This window comes from Balaenoptera physalus (genome assembly GCF_965194825.1).
Source record: "Balaenoptera physalus genome assembly, chromosome: X".
Lineage (NCBI taxonomy): Eukaryota > Metazoa > Chordata > Mammalia > Artiodactyla > Balaenopteridae > Balaenoptera > Balaenoptera physalus.
In genome coordinates this window covers 41859915-41886177 of record NC_138903.1, presented here as the reverse complement: position 1 = coordinate 41886177, position 26263 = coordinate 41859915, and the positions used below count along the sequence as shown (strand labels likewise).

The following is a 26263-nucleotide window of genomic DNA, read 5'->3' as shown; positions in this document are numbered from 1 at the left end:
CTTATTAGTCATCAATTTTATACACATCAGTGTATACATGTCAATCCCAATTGCCCAATTCATCACACCACCATCCCCACCCCCCTGCCGCTTTCCCCCCTTTGTGTCCATACCTTTGTTCTCTACATCTGTGTCTCAATTTCTGTCCTGCAAACCGGTTCATCTGTACCATTTTCTAGGTTCCACATATATGCATTAATATACGATATTTGTTTTTCTCTTTCTGACTTACTTCACTCTGTATGACAGTCTCTAGATCCATCCACGTCTCTGCAAATGACCCAATTTCGTTCCTTTTTATGGCTGAGTAATATTCCATTGTACATATATACCACATCTTCTTTATCCATTCGTCTGTCGATGGGCATTTAGGTTGCTTCCATGACCTGGCTATTGTAAGTAGTGCTGCAATGAACATTGGGGTGCATGTGTCTTTTTGAATTATGGTTTTCTCTGGGTACATGCCCAATAGTGGGATTGCTGGATCATACGGTAATTCTATTTTTAGTTTTTTAAGGAACCTCCATACTGTTCTCCATAGTGGCTGTATCAACTTACATTCCCACCAACAGTGCAAGAGGGTTCCCTTTTCTCCACACCCTCTCCAGCATTTGTTGTTTGTAGATTTTCTGATGATGCCCATTTTAACTGGGGTGAGGTGATACCTCATTGTAGTTTTGATTTGCATTTCTCTAATGATTAGTGATGTTGAGCAGCTTTTCATGTGCTTCTTGACCATCTGTATGTCTTCTTTGGAGAAATGTCTATTTAGGTCTTCTGTCCATTTTTGAATTGGGTTGTTTGTTGTTTTCATATTGAGCTGCATGAGCTGTTTATGTATTTTGGAGATTAATCCTTTGTCTGTTGATTCGTCTGCAAATATTTTCTCCCATTCTGAGGGTTGTCTTTTCGTCTTGTTTATGGTTTCCTTTGCTGTGCAAAAGCTTTTAAGATTCATTAGGTCCCATTTGTTTACTTTTGTTTTTATTTCCATTTCTCTAGGAGGTGGGTCAAAGGAGATCTTGCTGTGATTTATGTCAAAGAGTGTTCTTCCTATGTTTTCCTCTAAGAGTTTTATAGTGTCTGGTCTTACATTTAGGTCTGTAATCCATTTTGCGTTTATTTTTGTGTATGGTGTTAGGGAGTGTTCTAATTTCATTCTTTTACATGTAGCTGTCCAGTTTTCCCAGCACCACTTATTGAAGAGACTGTCTTTTCTCCATTGTATATCCTTGCCTCCTTTTTCATAGATTAGTTGACCATAGGTGCGTAGGTTTATCTCTGGGCTTTCTATCTTGTTCCATTGATCTATGTTTCTGTTTTTCTGTCAGTACCATAGTGTCTTGATTACTGTAGCTTTGTAGTATAGTCTGAAATCAGGGAGTCTGATTCCTCCAGCTCCCTTTTTTTCCCTCAAGACTGCTTTGGCTATTTGGGGTCTTCTGTGTTTCCATACAAATTTTAAGATTTTTTTGTTCTAGTTCTGTAAAAAAATGCCATTGGTAATTTGATAGGGATTGCATTTAATCTGTAGATTGCTTTGGGTAGTTTAGTCATTTTCACAATATTGATTCTTCCAATCCAAGAACATGGTATACCTCTCCATCTGTTGGTATCATCTTTAATTTCTTTCATCAGTGTCTTATAGTTTTCTGCATACAGGTCTTTTGTCTCCCTAGGTAGGTTTATTCCTAGGTATTTTATTCTTTTTGTTGCAGTGGTAGAGGGGAGTGTTTCTTTAATTTCTCTTTCAGATTTTTCATCATTAGTGTATGGGAATGCAAGAGATTTCTGTGCATTAATTTTGTATCCTGCAGCTTTACCAAATTGATTGATTAGCTCTAGTAGTTTTCTGGTGGCGTCTTTAGGATTCTCTATGTACAGTATCATGTCATCTGCAAACAGTGACAGTTTTACTTCTTCTTTTCCAATTTGTATTCCTTTTATTTCTTTTTCTTCTCTGATTGCCATGGCTAGGACTTCCAAAACTATGTTGAATAATAGTGGCGAGAGTGGGCATCCTTGTCTTGTCCCTGATCTTAGAGGAAATGTTTCAGTTTTTCACCATTGAGAATGATGTTTGCTGTGGGTTTGTCATATATGGCCTTTATTATGTTGAGGTAGGTTCCCTCTATACCCACTTTCTGGAGAGTTTTTATCATACATAAATGGGTGTTGAATTTTGTCAAAAGCTTTTTCTGCATCTATTGAGATGATCATATGGTTTTTATTCTTCAATTTGTTAATATGGTATATCACATTGACTGATTTGCGTATATTGAAGAATCCTTGCATCCCTGGGATAAATCCCACTTGATCATGGTGTATGATCGTTTTAATGTGTTGTTGGATTCTGTTTGCTAGTATTTTGTTGAGAATTTTTGCATCTATATTCATCAGTGATATTGGTCCGTAGTTTTCTTTCTTTGTGACATCTTTGTCTGGTTTTGGTATCAGGGTGAAGGTGGCCTCATAGAATGAGTTTGGGAGTGTTCCTTCCTCTGCAATTTTTTGGAAGAGTTTGAGAAGGATGTGTGTTAACTCTTCTCTAAATGTTTGATAGGATTCACCTGTGAAGCCATCCAGTCCTGGACTTTTGTTTTTTGGAACATTTTTAATCACAGTTTCAATTTCATTACTTGTGATTGGTCTCTTCATATTTTCTATTTCTTCCTGGTTCAGTCTTGGAAGGTTATACCTTTCTAAGAATTTGTCCATTTCTTCCAGGTTGTCCATTTTATTGGCATAGAGTTGCTTGTAGTAGTCTCTTAGGATGCTTTGTATTTCTGCCGTGTCTGTTGTAACTTCTCCTTTTTCATTTCTAATTTTATTGATTTGAGTCCTCTCCCTCTTTTTCTTGATGAGTCTGACTAATGGTTTATCAATTTTGTTTATCTTCTCAAAGAACCAGCTTTTAGTTTTATTGATCTTTGCTATTGTTTTCTTTGTTTCTATTTCATTTATTTCTGCTCTGATCTTTATGATTTCTTTCCTTCTACTAACTTTGGGTTTTGTTTGTTCTTCTTTCTCTAGTTCCTGTAGGTGTAAGGTTAGATTGTTTATTTGAGATTTTTCTTGTTTCTTGAGGTAGGCTTGTATAGCTATAAACTTCCCTCTTAGAACTGCTTTTGCTGTATCCCATAGGTTTTGGATTGTCGTGTTTTCATTGTCATTTGTCTCCAGGTATTTTTTGATTTCCTCTTTGATTTCTTCAGTGATCTCTTGGTTATTTAGTAACGTATTGTTTAGCCTCCATGTGTTTGTGTTTTTTACGTGTTTTTCCCTGTAATTCATTTCTAATCTCATAGTGTTGTGGCCAGAAAAGATGCTTGATATGATTTCAATTTTCTTAAATTTACTGTGGCTTGATTTGTGACCCAAGATGTGATTTATCCTGGAGAATGTTCCGTGCACACTTGAGAAGAAAGTGTAATCTGCAGTTTTTATCAATTAAATCTATCTGGTCTGTTATGTCATTTAAAGCTTCTGTTTCCTTATTTATTTTCATTTTGGATGATCTGTCCATTGGTGTAAGTGAGGTGTTAAAGTCCCCCACTATTATTGTGTTACTGTCGATTTCCTCTTTTAGAGCTGTTAGCAGTTACCTTATGTATTGAGGTGCTCCTATGTTGGGTGCATATATATTTATAATTGTATATCTTCTTCTTGGATTGATCCTTTGATCATTATGTAGTGTCCTTCCTTGTCTCTTGTAACATTCTTTATTTTAAAGTCTATTTGATCTGATATGAGTATTGCTACTCCAGCTTTCTTTTGATTTCCATTTACATGGAATATCTTTTTCCATCCCCTCACTTTCAGTCTGTATGTGTCCCTAGGTCTGAAGTGGGTCCCTTGTAGACAGCATGTATAGGGGTCTTATTTTTGTATCCATTCAGCAAGCCTGTGTCTTTTGGTTGGAGCATTTAATCCATTCACGTTTAAGGTAATTATCGATATGTATGTTCCTATGACCATTTTCTTAATTGTTTTGGGTTTGTTTTTGTAGGTCCTTTTCTTCTCTTGTGTTTCCCACTTAGAGAAGTTCCTTTAGCATTTGTTGTAGGGCTGGTTTGGTTGTGCTGAATTCTCTTAGCTTTTGCTTGTCTGTAAAGCTTTTGATTTCTCCATCGAAGCTGAATGAGGTCCTTGCCGGGTAGAGTAATCTTGGTTGTAGGTTCTTCCCTTTCATCACTTTAAGTATATCATGCCACTCCCTTCTGGCTTGTAGAGTTTCTGCTGAGAAATCAGCTGTTAACCTTATGGGCGTTCCCTTGTATGTTATTTGTCGTTTTTCCCTTGCTGCTTTCAGTGGTTTTTCTTTGTCTTTAATTTTTGCCAATTTGATTACTATGTGTCTCGGTGTGTTTCTCCTTGGGTTTATCCTGTATGGGACTCTCTGTGCGTCCTGGACTTGGGTGGCTATTTCCTTTCCCATGTTAGGGAAGTTTTCGACTATAATCTCTTCAAAGATTTTCTCGGGTCCTTTCTCTCTATCTTCTCCTTCTGGGACCCCTATAATGCAAATGTTGTTGTGTTTTATGTTGTTCCAGAGGTCTCTTAGGCTGTCTTCATTTCTTTTCATTCTTTTTTCTTTAGTCTGTTCCACAGCAGTGAATTCCACCATTCTGTCTTCCAGGTCACTTATCCGTTCTTCTGCCTCAGTTATTCTGCTATTGATTACTTCTAGTGTATTTTTCATTTCAGTTATTGTATTGTTCATCTCTGTTTGTTTGGTCTTTAATTCTTCCAGGTGTTTGTTCTTTAATTCATCTAGATCTTTGTTAAACATTTCTTGCATCTTCTCGATCTTTGCCTCCATTGTTTTTCCGAGGCCCTAGATCATCTTCACTATCATTATTCTGAATTCTTTTACTGGAAGATTGCCTATCTCCACTTCATTTAGTTGTTTTTCTGGGGTTTTATCTTGTTCCTTCATCTGGGACATAGCCCTCTGCCTTTTCATCTTGTCTGTCTTTCTGTAACTGTGGTTTTTGTTCTACAGGCTGCAGGATTGTAGTTCTTCTTGCTTCTGCTGTCTGCCCTCTGGTGGATAAGGCTATCTAAGAGGCTTGTGCAAGTTTCCTGATGGGAGGGACTGGTGGTGGGTAGAGCTGGCTGTTGCTCTGGTGCGCAGAGCTCAGTAAAACTTTAATCTACTTGTCTGCTGATGGGTGGGGCTGGGTTCCCTCCCTGTTGGTTGTTTTGCCTGAGGCGAGCCAACACTGGAGCCTATCTGGGCTCTTTGGTGGGGCTAATGGCAGACTCTGGGAAGGCTCAGGACAAGGAGTACTTTCCAAAACTTCTGCTGCCAGTGTCCTTGTCCTCACAGTGAGCCACAGACACCCCCCGCCTCTGCAGGAGACCTCCAACACTAGCAGGTGGGTCTGGTTCAGTCTCCCCTGGGGTCACTGCTCCTTCCCCTGGGTCCCGATGCACACACTACTTTGTGTGTGCCCTCCAAGAGTGCAGTCTCTGTTTCCCCCAATCCTGTCAAAGTCCTGCAATCAAATCCCGCTAACATTCAAAGTCTGATTCTCTATGAATTCCTCCTCCCGTTGCCAGACCCCCAGGTTGGGAAGCCTGATGTGGGGCTTAGAACCTTCACTCTAGTGGGTGGACTTCTGTGGTATAAGTGTTCTCCAGTTTGTGAGTCACCCACCCAGCAGTTATGGGATTTGATTTTACTGTGATTGCACCCCTCCTACTGTCTCATTGTGGCTTCGCCTTTGTCTTTGGATGTGGGGTATCTTTTTTGGTGAGTTCCAGTGTCTTTCTGTGGATGATTGTCCAGCAGCCAGTTGTGATTCTGGTGTTCTCGCAAGAGGGAGTGAGAGCACGTCCTTCTACTTCGCCATCTTGGTTCCTAATCAAAAATAGCTGATATTTAAATGTTTATGAAATGTGAAAACTGTGAGAAGTGTAATTATGTATACTCTGTTATAAGTGAAGACTTCCATTATTTCATAATCCTTTATTAAACCTTCACTGTGCCCCGACCCTGTGCTGGAGCACAGTGATCAATAAAATAGGGTTTCTTTGCAGCAACATGGATGGACCTAGAGACTACCATACTAAGTGAAGTAAGTCAGAAAGAGAAAGACAAATACCATATGATATCACTTATATGTGGAATCTAAAATATGACGCGAACGAACGTATCTATGAAACAGAAAGAGACTCACAGACATAGAGAACAGACTTGTGGTTGCCAAAGGAGAGGAGGGTGGGTGAGGGATGGAGTGGGAGTTTTGGATTAGCAGATGCAGACTGTTATATGTATCAATAGAATGGATAAACAACAGGGTCCTACTGTATAGCACAGGGAACTATATTCAATATCCTGTGATAAACCATAATGGAAAAGAATACGAAAAAGAATGTGTATGTGTGTGTGTGTGTATTCAAATATATATATATATATATATATATATCTGAATCACTTTGCTGTAATCTGAAACTAACATAACTTTGTAAATCAACTATACTTCAATAAGATAAAAAATAAAATAGGGTTTCTGCCTTCAAAGAGATTTCAACCCACCAGTAGAGCCAAGTCACATTAATTGTGATTATTTTTTAAGTTCTGTAATAGAAGTGTTTTCAAAGTGTGACGGTATTACAGTGGAGAGCACAGTGTTATTAGAATCAAGCATCATATCATTAAGATTAGGAAGATTGCCATTTTCATTTCTGCCATAGACAGACGACCCATCTTTGACTCCCTTACTGTCTCCCAAACCACCCTGTCCCACCAAAGATAAGAATTGCTTCTATGAATTTGTTATCAATGGCTTAAAGTCAGAAACCGCAACTAATGTGTATGCTTTTGGCCCATGTTTTAGTGACTGTACTGGCGATATTTAATGAATTGCATGCAGATGTGGACCTTTATGCACTTCTGTTTGGAGAAAGTGTCCTAAATGATGCTGTTGCCATTGTACTGTCCTCGTAAGTAACAATATTTCTGCCTGGGAAGAGAGACTCTGGCTTCCTGAATGCTCTGGGCTAAAATCAGAGGCCCATCTTAAAAGTGTTAAATTTTGAATTGGGTGCTTTTCTAAATGAGGTTTATCAACTTAGTTGATAAAGTTATGTTGCTTTGTCCAGTCGGCAGCGATTGGAATGCCGATACCATCATAACGTGGTGACTGAAGATTAAATTAAACGAATGCACCATGGGGAGTCCTCTGCAGAGTGTAGATACCTATGTTTGTCGATATTTGTAAGTACCATGGTGTAAAACCAGCTTAGTGTTTTTTAACTCTCTCTTTAAACTCCAGGTCTATTGTTGCCTACCAGCCAGCGGGGCTGAACACTCACGCCTTTGATGCTGCTGCCTTTTTTAAGTCAGTTGGCATTTTTCTAGGTATATTTAGTGGCTCTTTTACCATGGGAGCTGTGACTGGTGTTGTGACTGCTCTAATATCCTTTTTGTAGTTTCTGCCCCTGCCTAAGTATGACTATGTGGCATTGCACTTGGGAGAAGAAAGTTCTCAGTTCTTCCTTTCAGAAATGAATCTTAAATTAATTGTTCCACGGGGGGCTGGGGGCTCCTGAAATGTCACCCTTTGGTGAAACATGACAGTCGATGGCCTAGCTAAGAGTTTGAGAAAATGTGTGAGAGTGTAGCTCTTGGCTTAGCTCTGTCCTCACCTTTGTGTTTTCTGTCCTTCCTATAAACCTGTTGGAGATAGGAGCTTGGGGGAAGCGTCAGTTTTTTTGGGGGGATGGGGTGGGGCGGAAAGAGTGGAAGAGCCAGGAGGAGGCTGGGAATCAGGGACCACCTCTCAGGAGGCTGGGAGGAAGCAGGCTGTGAAGTACTTTAGCCCCAGCCTGACTGCTGTTGTCCACTGTTCCAGGCCATATGGGGCTAACGTGGCCGTAACTAGCCAGGGACTATCTGGGGGAATTACAGCAAGGTGGCCTTCCTTAAGCCAAGGACTGCACAATATTGACTTAAAAACCAACCAACCAACCAACCAACATAAAAGCAAAGTGCAGAATGAGCAGGCAAGACTTCCACAGGTGTGCTCAGTCCTTCATCATATCTTCTTTCAATGGCATTTAGATCACTAGTGTCCAATACAGCTGTAATGGGAGCCCCATCATTTCAGCCTGGAGTTGATACACAAATTATTAACAAAACTTATACAAATTATTAATGAGATTTTATTCATTCAACTTTTGTACTAAATCTTGGAAATATGGTGTGTATTTTGCTCTTTCAGCACATCTTAATTCAGACTAGCCACATTTTAAGTGTCAGGTAGCCACATGTGGCTAGCGGCTACCGTATTGGACTGTGCAGATTTAGACTGCTTTCTTCATCAGGGCCCTTTGATGTGCTGGGGATTTATACTGCTCATTGAAACCACTCACGAGATGGTTCTAAGCTGGCCTGCCATGGAATGGCACTGTTAGGAGGGGAATTGCCGATCCCAAAAGGTGACACCAGCACTTTGTAGTTGCCCCTGGCATTGTGCCTTCCTCCCTCCCTCGCTCCCTCATGCATGCATTAGGCACCTGCTGTGGACTCAGGCCTCAGTGGCCCACAGAGGTCAGAGTTGCCGCACCTCATCTTCCCAGGCCTGCCTGAGGCACTCCCAGCACTGCCAGAGCTAACCTGCCAGTCACACCTCAGGCCTTGACTGTGCCTCTCAGAAATGTGGCCATTGCAAGGAGCACAGAAAGCCCATTTCCAGTTTCTGTAGAAAGCTTAATTTTAAAAAACAGCTTTATTGAGATGAAATTCACATACCATACAATTCACCCATTTGAAGTGTACGATTCGTTGGGTTTTGTTATGTTACATTATTATTTTTTAAAAATTTTGGTAAAATATACATAAACATAAAATTTGCCATTTTAACCATTTTAAGTGTACAATTCAGCGGCCTTAGGTGCATCCACAATGTTGTGTAACCATCCCCGCTATTTCCCGAACCTTCTTCGTCATCCCCAACAGAAAGTGTGTGCCCGTTAAACAATATGATCCCTATATCCTGCCCTCTACCAGCCCTTGGAAACCTCTATTCTACTGGGAAGCTTCATTTTCTTTACTTTAAAAACCAAGCAGCAGCTCTGGGGCCCCAAAGGAAGAGCTGAAGGGAAAGGGTAGCCCTTAGGGAGGGGTCCTGCGCTAAGAGAGTGTGGTTCTCGGTGACCCTGATGCTTGTTGCTGGAGACAGTTCCTTGACAGGGGCTGACGTGACCAAGTTTACCAAGCTGCACTGCTTCCCCCTGCTGGAGACGGCCCTCTTCTTCCTGATGTCGTGGAGCACCTTCCTCTTGGCAGAAGCCTGTGGGTTTACCGGTGGGTTTCCTCTGCCCTTGGCCACCCTTCCCCTCACTGTGGCGGAGGCTGTGGGAGCTTGAGGGGAGCGAAGAATTCTTAAGTAGCTGCTGCCCAGAGTTGATAAACCACTCACGGAATGTCCATATGGAGGACTGCTGAGCAAGGCTGGTGTTCTGCCTTATGAATAATTTAGTTTCCCAGAGCTACATATTTTTTAAAGGATAAGCTTTATTGTTTCAAACTTAGTTACATCTTTGAGTACTCATTCTAACTATAAGTAGATACTTAGCTGCAAAAGTTACTGAATATATGAACACCTTTTTTGTATCCTCCCCTGGATTGCTTCATTATTTTACAAACAGTATCACTTCGTTATTTTACAAACCCGTATCAGCAATAACAAGCAAAATATAGATCCTTTTAAAGGTAATTTTGCTTCTACTCAGATGAGTGTGAGCACGATTTTTCCTTGTTTTGTTTCTGGTCTGTTTAATCATTGCTTTTCAATACTATGTTTTTATGGTGCCCGTTTCATAGATTATTAGTGTGAGTGATCATGTGGTTTTAGTTCCTCACATTCCCTCATTAAAAAAAATAAATCATTGGATTTTTCTATTAGAAAACTCAAGTACAGTTACTATACATAATCCAGGTACTTCGGAAGTCCTTTTTATCGTCTTTTCAAAATATTGCAGCATATCTTTATATGCCTCACTTCCTTTAAAACTTGACAATCATCTGTAAATATACAGGCAAAGTCCCAGGTGTGTTAATTGTCTTACACAACAAAATAGTCACCGTTAACCAGAAATCTAGATTATCAGGGCCAGGATAATTGGACTAGTACTCTGGATCCATTTTGTCTGTAGCCTTGGACCATGCAAAAATATAAAGCATTGGTTTGAAATTAAATTCATTCATTCAGTGAACAGAGAGAAATATGACAAAAGTGTGTGATGGGCGCACACTTCACAGTCTCTTTGAGGGAATGAATGCTAAATGCCACATAGAGATGGCCAATTCAGTAGGAGTTTAGAAGAGGGGAGAGAATGCTCTTAAAAGTGGAACAAGGGGGAAATCAGGGGCCTTGGCTTTGAAGGAGGGCAGGGTTGGGAGAAGCAAAGGTTGATATGAGAAGTGTGGGCAGAGGGAGCTTTCAATAATAGGAAATTTTCAAAAACTTTCAGGAAATTGGATATGCTGGGCTTGCCTACCTTAACTTTTTGTTTCAGGGAGGATTTTTTTCTGCTTCTTTTTTTCCCTCCATTGATTTTTTTTTTTTTAACTCTTTTGCCAGGCGTTGTAGCTGTCCTTTTCTGTGGAATCACACAAGCTCATTACACCTACAACAATCTGTCGGTGGAATCAAGAAGTCGAACGAAGCAGGTGAGGGAGAGGCCTGTGTCCCCACAAGTGACTTGCGAATACAAGGGAGGGGACCCACAGGGTTTACGGCTTCCTTTTCCCTTTTCGTGCAGCTCTTTGAGGTGTTACACTTCCTGGCAGAGAACTTCATCTTCTCCTACATGGGCCTGGCACTGTTTACCTTCCAGAAGCACGTTTTCAGCCCCGTTTTCATCATTGGAGCTTTTGTATCCTTTTTTTCGTTCCCCCATTTTCTACACGGAAAGACGACCACTGCTGCGGAAGCTGTAACAACAATAATTTCTGGTTTGGTAGGGAGGTGACGAAGCCAGCACAGGTTCATGGTGTTTTTATGATGAGAAAAAGAAGGCTTAAGTGGTAAATATGAAGCTAAGTGTATTTGATTTCAAGGACCGGTGTTGATTCTAGGGTTGCCCTTTCTGCATTTTCTGTGTAAGGTGGCCTTTCTGTTACACTGGTGATTGGCAGGTGGTAGTTTGTTTTTTTAAAGCGCCCTTCCTAGCAGAGCTAACAATCGGCAACCCGTATCAGTCCCCCAAATTGTTTTTTTCTCATTGCCACGTGAATTCCAATCCAGGAGGTTCCCCGTTTGGAAGACCTGAAGGTTCTGTGTCTCTTGCTCTCAGCTGCACGTGGCTGCAAGCAGCCCTTCCTCTCACCGCCCAGGGCAGCCTGCAGGCAGTGTGCACGCTTTCACCCAAGCTTCCGTATGGTGACTCTTTTCTTTAACCCCCCAAAAAAAAGAAATGGAGAGGAAGGGAAGATAAAATGGAGAAATACTGGGTTCTTTGATTTAGTCCCATCGTGAGAGCAGTTTTTGGAAGAGAGACACAGTTTTGGGGGTTGACTCCTCTCAAGTGAGGAGAGATAGGAATGCCCAGCAGTGCGTGGACAGCTGAGGGCTTTGCTCAGTTGGCCTCAGATCCTATTGTTTTCATTAAAGTGAACTCTTCTAGGCCTTGGAACTATAGCAGTTCAGCTCAGCCTGGTGTTCCAAATTCTGAGCAGGAGTCCACTATTGCTGGTTATTCCCTTTTGCCTTTTCTGAGGTCTCATGGGTATCCTTAGATCTTGGGATGCTGGCCCCCCAGAAAGGAGTATTTTTCTCTTCTGGGCTTCTCATTTATTGTGCAGGTATAAATGCTACTCACCAAGCAGCTAGAGAGCGGCAGTGGCCTAATGCCACGCCAGAATCCTGCCAGTGAGAGTATTATCTGCTTCAACTGGGGCTCATTTCTTAGATTTACACACTCAACAGACCAAGAGCTAAAGATCCAGCGGATCAGTGTTTTTATTCTTAAGAAAGACCTGGCATGTCATTTTGATTTGTATTCTTAGCACGGCATCCTGTGAGAGATAGTGATAGTGCTGCCTTGTTCACAGTGCAGGGGCCTTGTTCAAGGGGGAGCCGGGGCCCCTGTGAATCCTGAAGGCCGCTTCCACTTGCGGACTTATGCGTGGCTCCTGGGATAGAATGTTATAAGCACGACCTCTTTCCTTCTGTTAAAAAGAAGACAAAACAGTAGCAAAAAGGGGAAAAAAAGAGAGCGATAAAAGAAGAAAAGTAGTTAGTATTTTATCCTAGAGAAGGCAGAAGATAGTCCCGCCCTCGCTTCTGTCCGAAACAGCTGCAGCTCTGGCAGCTGGTCGAAACGGAAGCGCCCTGTTCCTCTGGCTCCCACAGTGGTTTCCTCCTATGACCAGGGCAGTGTGCATCTCTCTGCTGGGCTCTGTTCTAAACTCAGCAAGTGACGAATGACCGGTTTCCCTGAATTCTTTGGTTTGCACAGTAAGAGTTCCTCTTCCACACTCCTCCTTTTCCATCTCTTACCTCCCCAAAGATATGTTAGCCACTTAGGAGGAGAAATCTCCCCAGGCTGATCCTTGTGAGGAATATGAATATGTCATCATGGTAGGAATGCTGTAAGTTTCCCCACCTCTTATTTCTAGGATCTTCCTGGTCATACAAACCCCTGATGTTTACTTTCAACCAAAGCTTACGAGCTCACCCAGCAAGCTTCCTCTTTATAGTTTGACTCAGGTGTTAGTAGTTTTTCTTCTTGTGATTTTTTTTCTTCCAATAGAGTCTAGCACGCTCTTCGCTTCTCTTAACTCCCCACCCCAGCCACGGCACCTTAGCTTATTTCTGGACTCATTTTTAGGTAGGTCGGAAACTTGGTCCATATCAGTTTAATCAAATCAAGAAGTTACAACAGTGTGTTTAACAGGCCAAAAATTGTCTCTGTGAGCCAGGAGGTTGGGAAAATTGGCCAGTGGAATCCCACTTGCTGCTGAGCCTTGTTTGGCGGGAAATGAGACAGCCTGCCTTCTCTGTGCAACTCTCCTGATCACAGCAAGGTGTCATGGCATTCCTAAAATTCTCTGCTCAGTCACAGGTTGTGTGAAAGTGCCATCCTGGAAACCTGTTGGGCCCTTAACCTCCACCTGGCGGCCAGGTTGCCATCTTCCTGGGCAGAGCTGCACACATCTACCCGCTCTCCTTCTTCCTCAACTTGGGCAGAAGGCACAAGATTGGCTGGAATTTTCAACACATGATGATGTTTTCAGGTAAAAAAAAATGTAAATAAAATGAGCTTTATTAACTTTCTATGGAGTAAAAGAAATAAAATATACTCACATTAGCAAGATGAACCCCAAACTGGAAGGTAACAGCTGTGATAGTTCTGCTTGACTTACACTGTCTCCCAAATGCTTCCTCTTCACTATAAAGCTGAGAAGAGTGGAGAAGCCACGGAGGGGACAAAGGACAACAAAGAGATATGTGGAGATAAAGAAAGGAGAGAGCAATTGGCATGAGGTAGATGGTGCAGTGAGAGTGGAAAGCATCCGACTTTATAGACGAGACCCAAGTAAGAGCATCTCTGTAGAGCAGAGGGAGGAGATAGGCAAAAGGCCACCGTGACCCTTAAAGGTGCCTCTGTCCGGGAAGGGGGAGGGGCTGTACAAGAGGCAAAGTGAGTAGCAGCCCTTTACTGCCACGCAGTAGTTCTTGGAGGCCTCAGAGAGTCATACTGAAATCACACCAGCAGGCACTGCTCAGCAAAGCAGTTGCTTTGTCTAGTCCTTGCTTGCATCTGCACTTCAGTACACAGCCCGCCCTAATGATTTCCTTTCACTCTGACACACGTTTGTTGAGCATCCTCGTTATATAAGTCACGCTTCAAGGTTGTGGAGGATACAGAAACCCACCTCCTTCCAGGAGCTCACAGTCCACAAAGAGCTAAGTTTCTCCCAAGAGAGGCTGGTGAATTGCACAAAAGAAAAGCAGGGCCCAGGGCCATCTTCGCCAAGGGGTAGCCTTCGAACTGGGCTTGGATGCAGTGGCATTTCAGGAGGTGGCATGTTGGAAGGGCAGGAAAGCATTGCTGTGTGTGGCTTTTTCAGGGTAGCAGTCTGGTTTAAATGTGAGACACATGGGATAATGCAGAATGAGGGTGAGGTTGGAAAGGGAAATTGCATGTAAACTGGCGCAAGCCTTCAGGTTGCATCTGACTCACCTGTTGGGCCGGTTAAAAGCAGATTGCTGGGCCCCACCACCAGAGTGTGATTCTGAGGGTACGGGGTGAGCCCCGAGAATTTGCATCTCTAACATCTTCTCGGCTGCTGCTGCTGCAGCTGGTTTGAGGACCACACTTCGAGAATCATTGCTGGAGTCTAGACCACGGAGAAGCTCCAATGCCATGCCAAAGAGTTGGGCTTTTATCCAAGAGCAGCTGGGAAACATTAAAGGTTTCTGAGGAGGGCAATGACAGACCAGATCGTCCATACATATTAGAAAAATGCCAGTGGAAAAGAGAAAGATGAATTGGAGATAGCTCAGTCACCTAGATAAACCTTTAAGTGTGTTCATTATCTTCTGTGCTAAAAGACTGAGAAGTACACAGAGCTGTTTAAAGATATCTCCTATCAAAATTGTTTTCTGCGGGGAGAAATCTGGCTTTCAAAAGGAACTCATTCTTCAAGGCTGTGAAAGAAATACCTGAGGTTTCACCTTCATATTGCTTACAGTGTTTACCTAATGAAAAATGGAGCACACGTTGTCTCTCTCTGGCCCTCAAGTTTTCTTCTTTGAGACAACATCCATTTAAGGGTTTAAATATTAAGTGGTGTCGTAGCTGGCTGTAGGGTGGTCTAGATGTGTGTCAATATTTGACTAGGACAGATTAATAGAGAACATCAACTTTGCTCTATTTTTTAATGTACATTTTACTGAATCACTCTTCTTTAGTGAATTGTTGTGAAGTTCTCAGGTTAATGAAATTGTGAAATTATTGGAAAAGGGAAAATATGTGAATAAATATACTATTAATTTTTCATTCTCATAATATACACACAGTCTTACCCATGGTGAATAGGAATTTATACTAGATAGCTATTAAAGACCATGGATTAAGTCTTTACTGTAGAACAAATTAGGAGCATGGTATGGGGAAGGAACAAAAGAGCTTTAGAAAGAGAAGCTCTAGAACATAAAAATGTGGCTGTAGATCAGGAGGCAGCAAATTTGGTTGCTGCCTGTTTTCATCTACCCCACGGGCTAAGAATGGCTTTTACAGATGAATATTTGCAACCTATTTGATGATAGGGGACACTAACTTTGAAACCCAATTAACTGAAATCTCCCACCCCTAGAAGAATTCCATTCTTTTCACTAGTAGACCTGGATTACAATAAATTGAACTCATTATTATTATTATTACTTACTATTATAGTTTTATAACATGGTACTTATATATTATACTTATAGTACTTGTTATACTATTGGTTTTTGTCAATAAAATTTTGTGGAAATTTGTCTTCTCTCTTTTATGTAAGTACCTACATAACATCCTTGGTTTTTCCTCTTGGCCCACAAAGCCTAAAATAGTATCTGACACTTTACAGAAAACGTCACCAACTCCTGATATAGATCAGGTTATACTGTTACTTCTCTGCCTGGCTTTGCTAAGGAAGTGCTGGGCTGTTTTGTGCATTTCACATACTCATACCTAGCCTGCTTCTTAAGTTTATAATGACTGTATAGTGCTTGGGTAGTGCTTGGTTCACAGACTTAGAGAGCTTGTATGATTATTTCTTATTTATATTTCTTTTTGGTTCATGTTATTAGCAGGAGAATTATTTCAGTAATAAAAGAGTGTTATTATTCTAAAATGTGCTATACAAAGCGGTACATTGTTTTTCTCATTGCATTTGGGCATTTTGCAAAAGAAAACTTCAAATTGGAGGAAATCCTATTCCTTTAAAGTCCTTTTCTGTATAAAACAACTCGACTCCTGAAGCATAAGCAGATACAATTTATTAGCCCCAAGTGGCAGCAGTGGATTTGGGGACACACTGTTATTTATCCTTATGACAGGAGAACTTCCTCTTTGGTCCCTGCAGGCCTCAGGGGAGCGATGGCATTTGCACTGGCCATCCGAGACACGGCATCCTACGCTCGCCAGATGATGTTCACGACCACCCTCCTCATTGTCTTCTTCACCGTCTGGATCATTGGTGGAGGCACGACGCCCATGTTGTCATGGCTTAATATAAGGTCGGTTTGAAACCAAGGCCAGTTTTGTGTCTAACTATGTCACTATTCCCATGCAGGGTGTGCTACATACAGCTTAGTGCATGGAAGGCTTTTATAGTTTCTTGTTTTGTTTGGAGAAGGATTAAAAATTAAAAAACAATAAATAAAAATTCAGAGTATTAAATTTTCCACGAGAAAAAAAATCATTAAACTGTTTTTGGGTACAAAAACACAAGGAATTAGAAACACCTGGACCTTGCTAGTGCCGCGACATTAGGGCAAGAATTCAAAAAGTCTTAAAGCTGCAGGAGAGAGAATAGACATAGCTGCTGGCAATGTCTGGCATTTCACATTCCTCTGAAATCAAACCTAAGGCCTTGAAAAATAAGCTCATCAGCTGGAAATAAAGGGAGGCCATTAGAGTTTTGTTTTAGGAGGAAACTGTATGCTACGTCTCTTCTTGCTTTAGTGCACAGAAGAGGTGACATTTCCTGCATAACCCTCATTTCTTGCAGCCTCATGGACATCCCCGGCCTGTGGTTTTGTAGCTGTGTCAGGATGGAGGGTCATTGACCCAAGTTTGATTTTTTTTAAGAGCATTTGAATTGCAAACTGTGCTTGTGAGCTCCAGCAACTTACAGTAAAGAGGACATTGGAACAGGGGTCAGGAGACCCACAGCCTAACTCTGGCCCTGGTTTAAGACAAGCTCCTCATGTCTTTCGGCCTTCGTATTCCTTCACGTTAAATAAAAGCGTGCTGTCACCTTTTCTCCAGGTCCCTGCAGCTCTAAGTGTGCCCTCTGCGTCATCGAAAGTGCTCTTGCCACTTGCCTCAGTTTCAGATCTGCAAAGGGTGAACATGCTGGGAATGAGAAGACTTGGGTGGCGCATAGGTGTGAAGAATTCTCTGAAAAGCCACAAGATGGCAATGTTTTTTTTCCTTTCTCTGCTGGCTGTTAGTTTGCTCAGGGCTGACAACTGCGGAGTACACCTAGCTTGGAGGAGGGAGAAACTGACAAGGATCTTGCAGTCATCCTTGGGGTCAGGGAGGAAACTGGGATTTGAGAGAATAGTCTCCCTCTTCTGGCACTTTTATATTGATGGGAGGCAGGGATTCCTGGGCGTGGCCACTGCCGGCTGCGCCATTTCTGGGTTAGTGGGTCTCAGCCTCAGATCTGAGTGGGTCTGCACAACCTGGGTGGGCTTATCAGTAAGAGTCTTACAATAGCTAACATTTGTGCTGCAGGTGTCGGTTGAGATGCCAACACGTACATTAAGATAATCCTCATAGCATTCCTATAAGGGAGCTACTACTATTATTTTCATTTTAGAGCTGAGGAAACTGAGGCATAGAGCAGTAACGTGCCCAAGGTCACAAAGCTTTAAGTGGGCAAGCTGGGATTTGAACCCAGGCACACTCTTAGCTACTGTGCTATACTGCCCAAAAGGCTTGCTGTGTTAGGGACCGTTTTCATGTTGTAAAATTCAGGATGATTAAAATTTCAGTTTTCTGGCGTGAATCTCAAGAGTCATATTAAGGAAAATAATTCATCTGTGGAAGTAGAAATCTGAAGAAGAAAATGTACAGAGTTTTGGCTTTAAACTTGAGACATAAGATGGTATCATCTTTGTTCTGTGTAGCAGAATAAGAGCAAGAAAGGAGGTTTACCCTGCACAGAGTTGAGAATCTTTGCATTTGGTGACCTCTCTGAGATTACTTCCTGCTCCTATTTATCTGGTTACCCAGTAGGTGCCCTGGATGCTCAGAGCCTGGTTAAATCGTGTTTGTTTTTCAGGCTGTTTCATAAGTTCTTTTCTGACCGCCCCCCCCCCCAACACATACAGGACCAAATAACTTTCCACTGAGAGTAGACAGTTGACTTGTGACATTTTGCACTTCTCATAACCCTTTTCAAAAAATGGGCCGTTGAAGTAGTCCTACCCAGAGCCGGAAGCGTGGGCTACTTTCCCTGATGCGTGCAAGCTGTATATGTACACATATAATAATTGGATTGTTGTGAAAATATTAATGGGATATATAGATAACACTTAGAACATAACAGCTAGCACATGGTGAGAGGTCAGGAAATGACTGTGTATGAGGGATCCAGTTTCTCCCATATCCTTGCCGGCATTTGGTGTTGACACTTTTTTATTTCAGTTGTTCTAATAGGCATGTGGGGATACCGCATTGTCTTAATTTGCATTTCTCATGGCTGATGATGTTGAATATCTCTTCATGTGCTTATTTGCCATTCAAATAAGCAATGGTGAAATATCTGTTCAAGGTTTTTGTCCTTTCTAATTGGATTATTTGTTTTTTTAATTGAGTTTTGTCAATTCTTTATTTGTTCTAGATACTAGTCTGTTATCAGATATGTGGTTTGCAAATGTTTTCTCCTAGTGTGTAGCTTGTCTTTTAACCCTTTTAACAGTCTGTCATAGAGCAGAACTTTTAATTTTAATGAAATGCAACTTATTTATTTATTTATTTATTTTTAACATCATGGTTTTGGTGTTATGTCTAAGGACTCTTCATCAAGCCCTAGGTCCCAAAGATTTTCTTCTATGTTATCTTCTAAAAGTTTTTTAGTTTTATGCTTTACATTTAAATCTGTGATCCATCTTAAGTTAAGTTTTATATTAGACATGAGGTTTAGGTTGAGGTTTTATTTTATTTTATTTGACTATGGCTATCCAGTTGTTCCAGCACAATTTGTAAGAGAGACTGTCCTTACTCCATTGAATTACTTTTTCTCCTTTGCCAGAAATCGGTTGGCTGTAAGCATTCGGGTCTGTTTCTATTCTGCTGTGTTGATTTATGTGTGTCTGTACCTCCACCAGTACCACACTTTTGATAACTATGGTTATATAATAAGCTTGAGCATCAGGCAGAGTGGGTCCTCCCACTTTATTCTTTTTCAAAATTGTCATAGCTCTTCTAATTCCTTTCTATATACATTTTAGAATAAGCTTGTCTACATTTTTAAAAAAAACTTGTGCTGGGATTTTCATAGGAATTGTGTTAAACCTGTATATCAATTTGGGGAGAATCGACATCTTTACCTTATTCAGTCTTCCAATCCATGAACACGGCACGTTTCTCTGTTTATTTACGTCTTCTTTGATTTCTTTTAGCAATATTTTATAGTTTTCAGCATAGAATGCCTGTGTGTGTTAGAGTTACGTCTTGAGTATTTCTTCTTCGTTTTGAGCTATTTTAAATGTTATTCTATCTTCATTTTCAGGTTCTGTGTGTTCATTGCCAGGATATAGAAATACGGCTGGTTTTTGTAGGTTGACCTTGTATCCTGACACCTTGCCAATTTCACTTATTAGTTCTAGGAGAGTTTTTGTTTGTTTGTTTTTATAAATTCTTTCGGACTTTCTATGTAGACCATCAGATCATTTGCAAATAGAGACAGTTTCATTTTTTCCTTTCCAACCAGTGTGCTATTTCCTTCTCTTAACTTATTGCTCTGGCTAGGACCATCAGTACTGTGTTAAATAAGAGTGATGTGAGCAGACATCCTTGCTTTGTTCCCGATCTTAAGGGGAAAGCATTCAGTCTTTCGCCAGTAAGTGTGATGTTAGCTGTAGGGTTTTTGTAGATGTTCATCATCAAGTTGAGGAAGTTCCCATCTATTGCTAGTTTTCTGAGAGTTTTATCATGAACAGATGTTGAATTTTATCAAATGCTTTTGTGTATCAATTGATATGATCATATGATTTTTCTTGTTTAGCCTGTTAATATGATAGGTTACATTGAGTAATTTTCAAATATCGAACCACCCTTGCTTGTTAAACCCCACTTGGTTGTGGTGTATACATAAATGTTTTACATATTGCTGAATTCTGTTAACTAATATGTTGTTAAGGATTTGGGATACTGGTCTGTAGTGTTCTTTTTTCATACTGCCTTTGATTTGGTATCAGGGTAATCTGGCCTCTCAAAATGAGTTGGGGCATGTTTCCTACTCTTCTGTTTTCTGGAAGAGGTTGTTTAGAATTGGTGTTAGTTCTTCCTGAAGGTTTTATGGAATCCTCCAGTGAAACCGACTGGTCCTGGAGTCTTCTTTTCCAGGAGTTTTATTATATAAATTATGAAGCCAATTTCTTTAACAGCTATATCTCATATTGGTGAGTTGTGGCAGTTTGTGAAATTGGTCATTTTCATCTAATTGTCATGTTTATGTTGGTCATAGCATAACCTTATTATTGTTTTTATGTCTGTGAGATCTGTAGTGATATCCCATGTTTCATTCATGACACAGTATTGGTAATTTGCATCTTCTCTCTTTTTTATTTCTTTCAGTCTTGCTAGAGGTTTGTCAATTTTAATGATCTTTTCAAAGAACTAGCTTTTTATTTCATTGATTTTCTGTATTGTTTCTCTGTTTTCAATTTCAATCTGCTTCTATCTTTATTGGTTCCTTCTTTCTGTCCAACTCTACCCAGATAGTGTAATGAAGCAAAGTGTGCCATTGGTGAAAAATACATATGGTGTCAGTTCATTGCGTTTTTTTCAGATGTGTATAAATAGTGATATGTTAGAGGTAGAAACTGACATTTATGGACATTACATCAAAAGAAATTCCCTCAGAAATAAGGTAATGAGACTGGTTTTTGTGGCTTGTGCTTGTGGTGTTACTTAATGGCCACGAATCATTTATGTGGACCGGGTTCTTATTCTAAAATGATTTGGAAACCCCCTGAAGTTCAGTGTGGTGTTTTGACATCCGGTGACCTCAGTAAGATCAGTACCTAGTTGTTTCTTACTTCTCCAGGTTGCTGACAGAGGTCCTGATCAGCTGCTAAGTGGCTGCCCAGAAGTCAGAAGCCCAGGATAGGACTTGGAGTTCCTCCATAAATAATTAGGAGTTAGCTATGACTTTTAACCATGGCTAATTTCTAGTCTGTGTATAATATAAAATGAATGTAACCGCAAATCCAAAGCCAGGTCACTGCTTTCCAGAAATCCAACTTATCTTTTAAAATTGGAATTTTGTGATTGCTATTTTGTTTTTTTATTTTTTTTAACCATTTAAAAAATTGAAATATAGTTAATTTATTACAATGTTGTGTTAGTTTCAGGAGTACAACAAAGTGATTCACCATCCATGTTGCTGCAAATGGCATTATTTCATTCTTTTTCGTGGCTGAATAAAATTCCATCGTGTGTGTGTGTGTGTGTGTGTGTGTGTGTGTGTGTGTGTGTACACGTATATCACATCTTCTTTATCCATTCCTCTGTTGATGGACATTTAGGTTGCTTCCATGTCTTGGCTATTGTAAATAGTGCTGCAATGAACATTGGGGTGCATGTATCTTTTTTTGTTTTGTTTTTTGGCCACACCACACGGCTTGTGGGATCTCAGTTTCCCAACCAGGGATTGAATCCGGGTCACAGCAGTGAAAGCCCAGAATCCTAACCACGGGGGCCACCAGGGAACTCCCGCATGTATCTTTCCGAATTATAGTTTTCTCCGGATATATGCCCAGGAGTGGGATTGCTAGATCATACAGTAATTCTATTTTTAGTTTTTTAAGGAACCTCCATACTGTTCTCCATAGTGGCTGCACCAATTTACACTCCCACCAACAGTGGAGGAGGGTTCCCTTTTCTCCACACCCTCTCCAGCATTTATTATTTGTAGACTTTTTAATGATGGCCATTCTGACTGGTGTGAGGTAATACCTCATTGTAGTTTTGATTTGCATTTCTCTAATAATTAGTGATGTTGAGCATGTGATTGCTATTTTAAAATATAATGGCAAAATGCTCAAATTGCTTTCTGGTAATATACAAACTTCAAATGGCTTTTTGGTAATATACAAACTACATACTATTTTTCTTAGTCTCTTGAGCAAGTTGTTGTTATTCACAAAGGTTGTAATTTTGGCAACTTGAAAAAACCATCAGATGCGCAGATTCAGCAGATGAGCCTCATCTATGTCCTGAGCACATTTTGGTGGCATGGTGGCTGTCCTCTTGGGAGGCCCAGCTTCAAGTGACACACCAATGAAGTGGTGGTGATTGTGGGGGGTTAATGGCATACACCCAGGCAGCCAAATGAACAGGATAACCTTCATACCCCAGAGTGCAGCAATACAGTCACTCAAGGACAAGTAAGGTCACTCTGCTAGGTATAATCCTGTCACACTGAGAGTTTAAGATAAAGCTCTTTATAAGATAAATTAAGGAATAAAGGCAGGGAGAAGCCCTGAGATCTTTATGTAATAGCATCTGTTACTGGATATTTTAAAAGAATTTAAAGTTGCCACCTTGTAGTCAAAGGCAATATCCTGTAAGGTGTAGAGCTAGGGCTCTGGGATCTAACAGCTTCAGTTGCAATCTTGGTTCCATCATTTTCTACCTTTGTGACCTTGGGCAACTTATTTAACTTCTCTTGCTCTCAGTTTCCTGTCTGGGTAAATGGGGATGACAACAGTGTGAAGATAAAATGTGATACCAAATAAACATGATAAAGAATTCTGCCATTAAATGTACCATCTGGCACGTGGAAAGCATTTAGTGTATTTTAGTTATAACATTATCATTGCTAATCATAACCTTAATACTGCTGCTATTACTATTATTATTACTAGTGAATCTTACATTAATGGAATCCAGCTTGCTGTTCTGGAATTTGTTATAATTTTTCAATACTATAGTCTGGTTTAAGTCACATTCTGAACATATACCTAATTAAAAGTACCACCTTAAGAAGCATCGTGTTCTCACTTGCTTATTTCAGGGCATATTAGTAGCATGAGTATTTGGGCATTGTCTAGCACAGTGTTTCTCAACCTTTTTTTTCCATCATTGCCCCTCTAAATAAGAGCCTTTAAAAATGTTCTTTTTATCTACCTCTTCCACTGAAATTTTAATACCACAGATCTATATATCTGTTTATGTACCATGGTGCTTTAGAGGGCTACAAACCACTGTAATATCTAAAAAAATTTTTTCTCCCATAAGAACCGATTTTCATGCCCCTGGGGTCTATATCACCCCCCGCTGAGAATGCAGGACTTAGAGTAGAGGTTCTCAGCTCTGGGCAGTTTTGCCCTCTCGGGACATTTGGCAATGTCTGGAGACATTTTTGGTTGCTCCAGCTGGAGGTGGGTGCTACTGGTGGTATACTGCAGGTAGAGGCCAGGGCCCAAAATATCAGTCAGTAGTGCTGAGATTGTGAAACCCTGCTCTTAGTATGATGGTGTAATTCAAATGTAGTCTGAATAACCCAGCAATTATTAAGGGAGGTGAAAATAGACCGTGTCAACTCTTGAAGCCATAAGGTAAAGAGAATAGCAGAAGTTGGGTTCCTGACCTTCGGGTTCAACCCATGGACAGTGTGATTACTTGTCTAGATAAAAGGCCATTTTATCTTCTGTTGTTGCTGTTTTCAGTGATACAGTGTTCTTTCTGTCAAATATGTGTAAAACTGCATGTAAACACTTCAGATATATGTTTAATAACAACTTTCGTTTTTCTAGTTTTTGGATGGATGTGTCTTGCTTTATGAAACAGATGAATTCCTGAAACATTGTATGAAGTCATTTCCTATGAGTTGCATTTATTACTCTGATTTCATTACGTTATATTTTGAGAGGCTTGTCTTCATTCCTCATCAATCCTCATTTGACCTGGCTGCTAACATTGTTGCTTTTGATGTAAATTTAGCAGCCTCTCTGGGTTTTAGAGAACAGGGGGACAGTTTAAGAGGGGGTGCGGATTTTATTCTTTGATGGACGTGGTCCAGGTCATGTGCCCGGAGCTCCTGGTTCCCCTGTTGTCCCCGTCACACTCACGTTCCCTTCTTCTGCTGCCCAGAGTTGGCGTCGAGGAGCCCTCCGAAGAGGACCAGAATGAACACCGCTGGCAGTACTTCAGGTGACACAGGGCATCCTCAGAAACAAATTAACTGGGCCTGGCTTTTCTCCTCTTTCTAACCTGAGATGTTTCTCTTCATGCTGTTTGTCTCTTTCTTCCTTCCCCGTGTGCGCCAACCGTCTGCCCCTTTTCGAAAAGGGGCAGGAGGTCCGGTTAATCATTATTCTACCCTCCTCTGGGCTGATTGATGTGTTGGTGTTCCTGAGAGTCTGTCCCCCCTCGCCCCATTTTGGACAGTGTGTGGCACCAAAGCTGGAGTTGGCGAGTCTCTCCGTGTACAGCTGAGCTCAGTGTTAAAAGCAGCCCATTTTCAGGGCCACAGACGCTTTCCCCACCAAATTCTGCCTGTGATCTAGTAAACAAGGCTTTTAACTCATAAAGAGAACTCGAATTTTGTATTTCAGCCATGACTGGGGTATGGTTTATACCATTTTAATTAAGCACCAGTGCTGTTTTACTTTTTAAGTATGAATTTGTGTACTTGTACCTTATCATGGTGAATCAGAAGATACAAAAAGCAGATTTTTCTTTAAATCAGAAGATAATGAAAGACTCTTCTAATGCAATTTGTTTCTCAGTGTCCATCCAAGTTTATGATTTGATTATGCCTAAGGGTGGTGATTTTGGGCTATCAGAGTAAAGACTTGAGTGTTTCTTCTTTCCTTTCCGTATCTTTAACTGGCATGCTTTCTTCCTGATCTGATTCTGGGTGCTGGTAGATAAATCAAACACAAAACAGGCTTGAACTCTGTTCTTCTCGTTGTGAAAGTGTTTTACTCTCTGAGGACAGTGGTAAAAGCAGCAGTACCTGTCATGGGGCATGAATCTTGGGCTATTGCCAGGCCCCAATGTAAACTGTAATGACATGCATACAATTAATTGAAGCATTTAAGTTCCCTGGATTCACACTTTTTTCTACTGTTTAAAATACACACACACACACACACACACACACACACACACACACACACACAAATTCATTTTCAGAGACCTGACTGTAACTACCAGTTAAGTAGCAGGGGAAATCCTTTCCTTTGAAATATCCAACCTTCAAGAAGGAAGGTCCCTCAGGCAAAGTGCAAGTTATTACACTTGGGACATGAGAGAATTCAGATTCTGAACTGTTTGTTGTTCAAGGCTTTATATGAACGTGTGTGTCTCATATTCCCCAAATTATTTAGGACCTCAGCCATTCCAGTTAAAAAATAAAAACCAGTTGATTAAATCTAGCTTCTAAAATTTCTGAGATTTCATGGCATTTTATATGGTGGTTGATCAGAATGTACATACTATATCAAAAGGGAAATGATTCATTTTTTGTATTCATTCCAGAATGAGCACATCAGTGTGATAGCTTTATTTTCTCATTTGGTATGAGATTACCACATTTGTCTTATTCTTAATGAAAGTAAGGATAATTCAATTCATTCGGGAAGAAAAGACTGTTGTATGTGCTTAGATGAGCTCAACCCTGATGTATCAGGGGAGTGCTAAAATATGATGTAATAAAACAGCACAGAAGTTTTAGATTTATATAGTGGCCTAGATCAAAAGCGTTATAACAGGTCAGGAGGGAAATATATATTGTGGACAGCTTCCTGAAACCAGGAATTTCAGAAAGTTAACGAACCCTAAGTCTTCTGAAGCACTGTACTTAAAATACTGTACCTGGTCTTTCTTGCTGCCCAGCACACCACCACACGCCCTGCCCCAAGGGTGAGGCCCTTCGTAGGGGTCCATTATCATCCTTGGGGATTGGTCCAAGAGGCCCTCAACCCTGCCAGAAAAGTAATCATTCAATTGTCCTGAAGTAAACAGCCTTGAATGGGGAAAGAAATCGCAGAACACGGTCTGTGTCGCAAGTCCCCTGGTCTGTTTTCTTTTGGCATTTAAAACCCGGTAGCAAGCTGGGAAGCAGGTTTACTTTCTCCTATTCAGCACTTATGTCAGTAGCAGGGACCTCCGAGACCCTCCAAGGGGCCCTCCCAAGTTACTCCACCTGTGGGAGGGCCCCAGAGGTCTTTGGAGGCTCTGAGTGGGCCAGGAGTTGGGCTGCATCTCAGGCAGGTAGTTGGTAGCAAGTGGCTGCAGCAAGGATCAGAACTGCCATGGCAGAGGGAGGGAAAAGCAAGGAACGGGGGCTCTG

General features: G+C 40.9%; 1 protein-coding gene across 4 annotated transcripts in view; it reads left to right on the top strand.

Moving 5' to 3' along the window:
• Window positions 1–26263, top strand: part of SLC9A7 (solute carrier family 9 member A7) — a 149471-nt gene that overhangs the window by 94552 nt on the left and 28656 nt on the right. For 2 of the 4 annotated variants that reach the window (XM_082446468.1, XM_082446469.1), the window contains exons 6-13: window positions 6846–6951; window positions 7284–7425; window positions 9211–9316; window positions 10596–10684; window positions 10777–10890; window positions 13141–13252; window positions 16088–16241; window positions 24058–24117. In XM_082446468.1, coding sequence (XP_082302594.1) covers window positions 6846–6951; window positions 7284–7425; window positions 9211–9316; window positions 10596–10684; window positions 10777–10890; window positions 13141–13252; window positions 16088–16241; window positions 24058–24117 — 883 coding nt within the window. The remainder of the gene's footprint in view (window positions 1–6845; window positions 6952–7283; window positions 7426–9210; window positions 9317–10595; window positions 10685–10776; window positions 10891–13140; window positions 13253–16087; window positions 16242–24057; window positions 24118–26263) is intronic. The other 2 variants (XM_082446467.1, XM_082446470.1) reach the window with 2 other exon arrangements.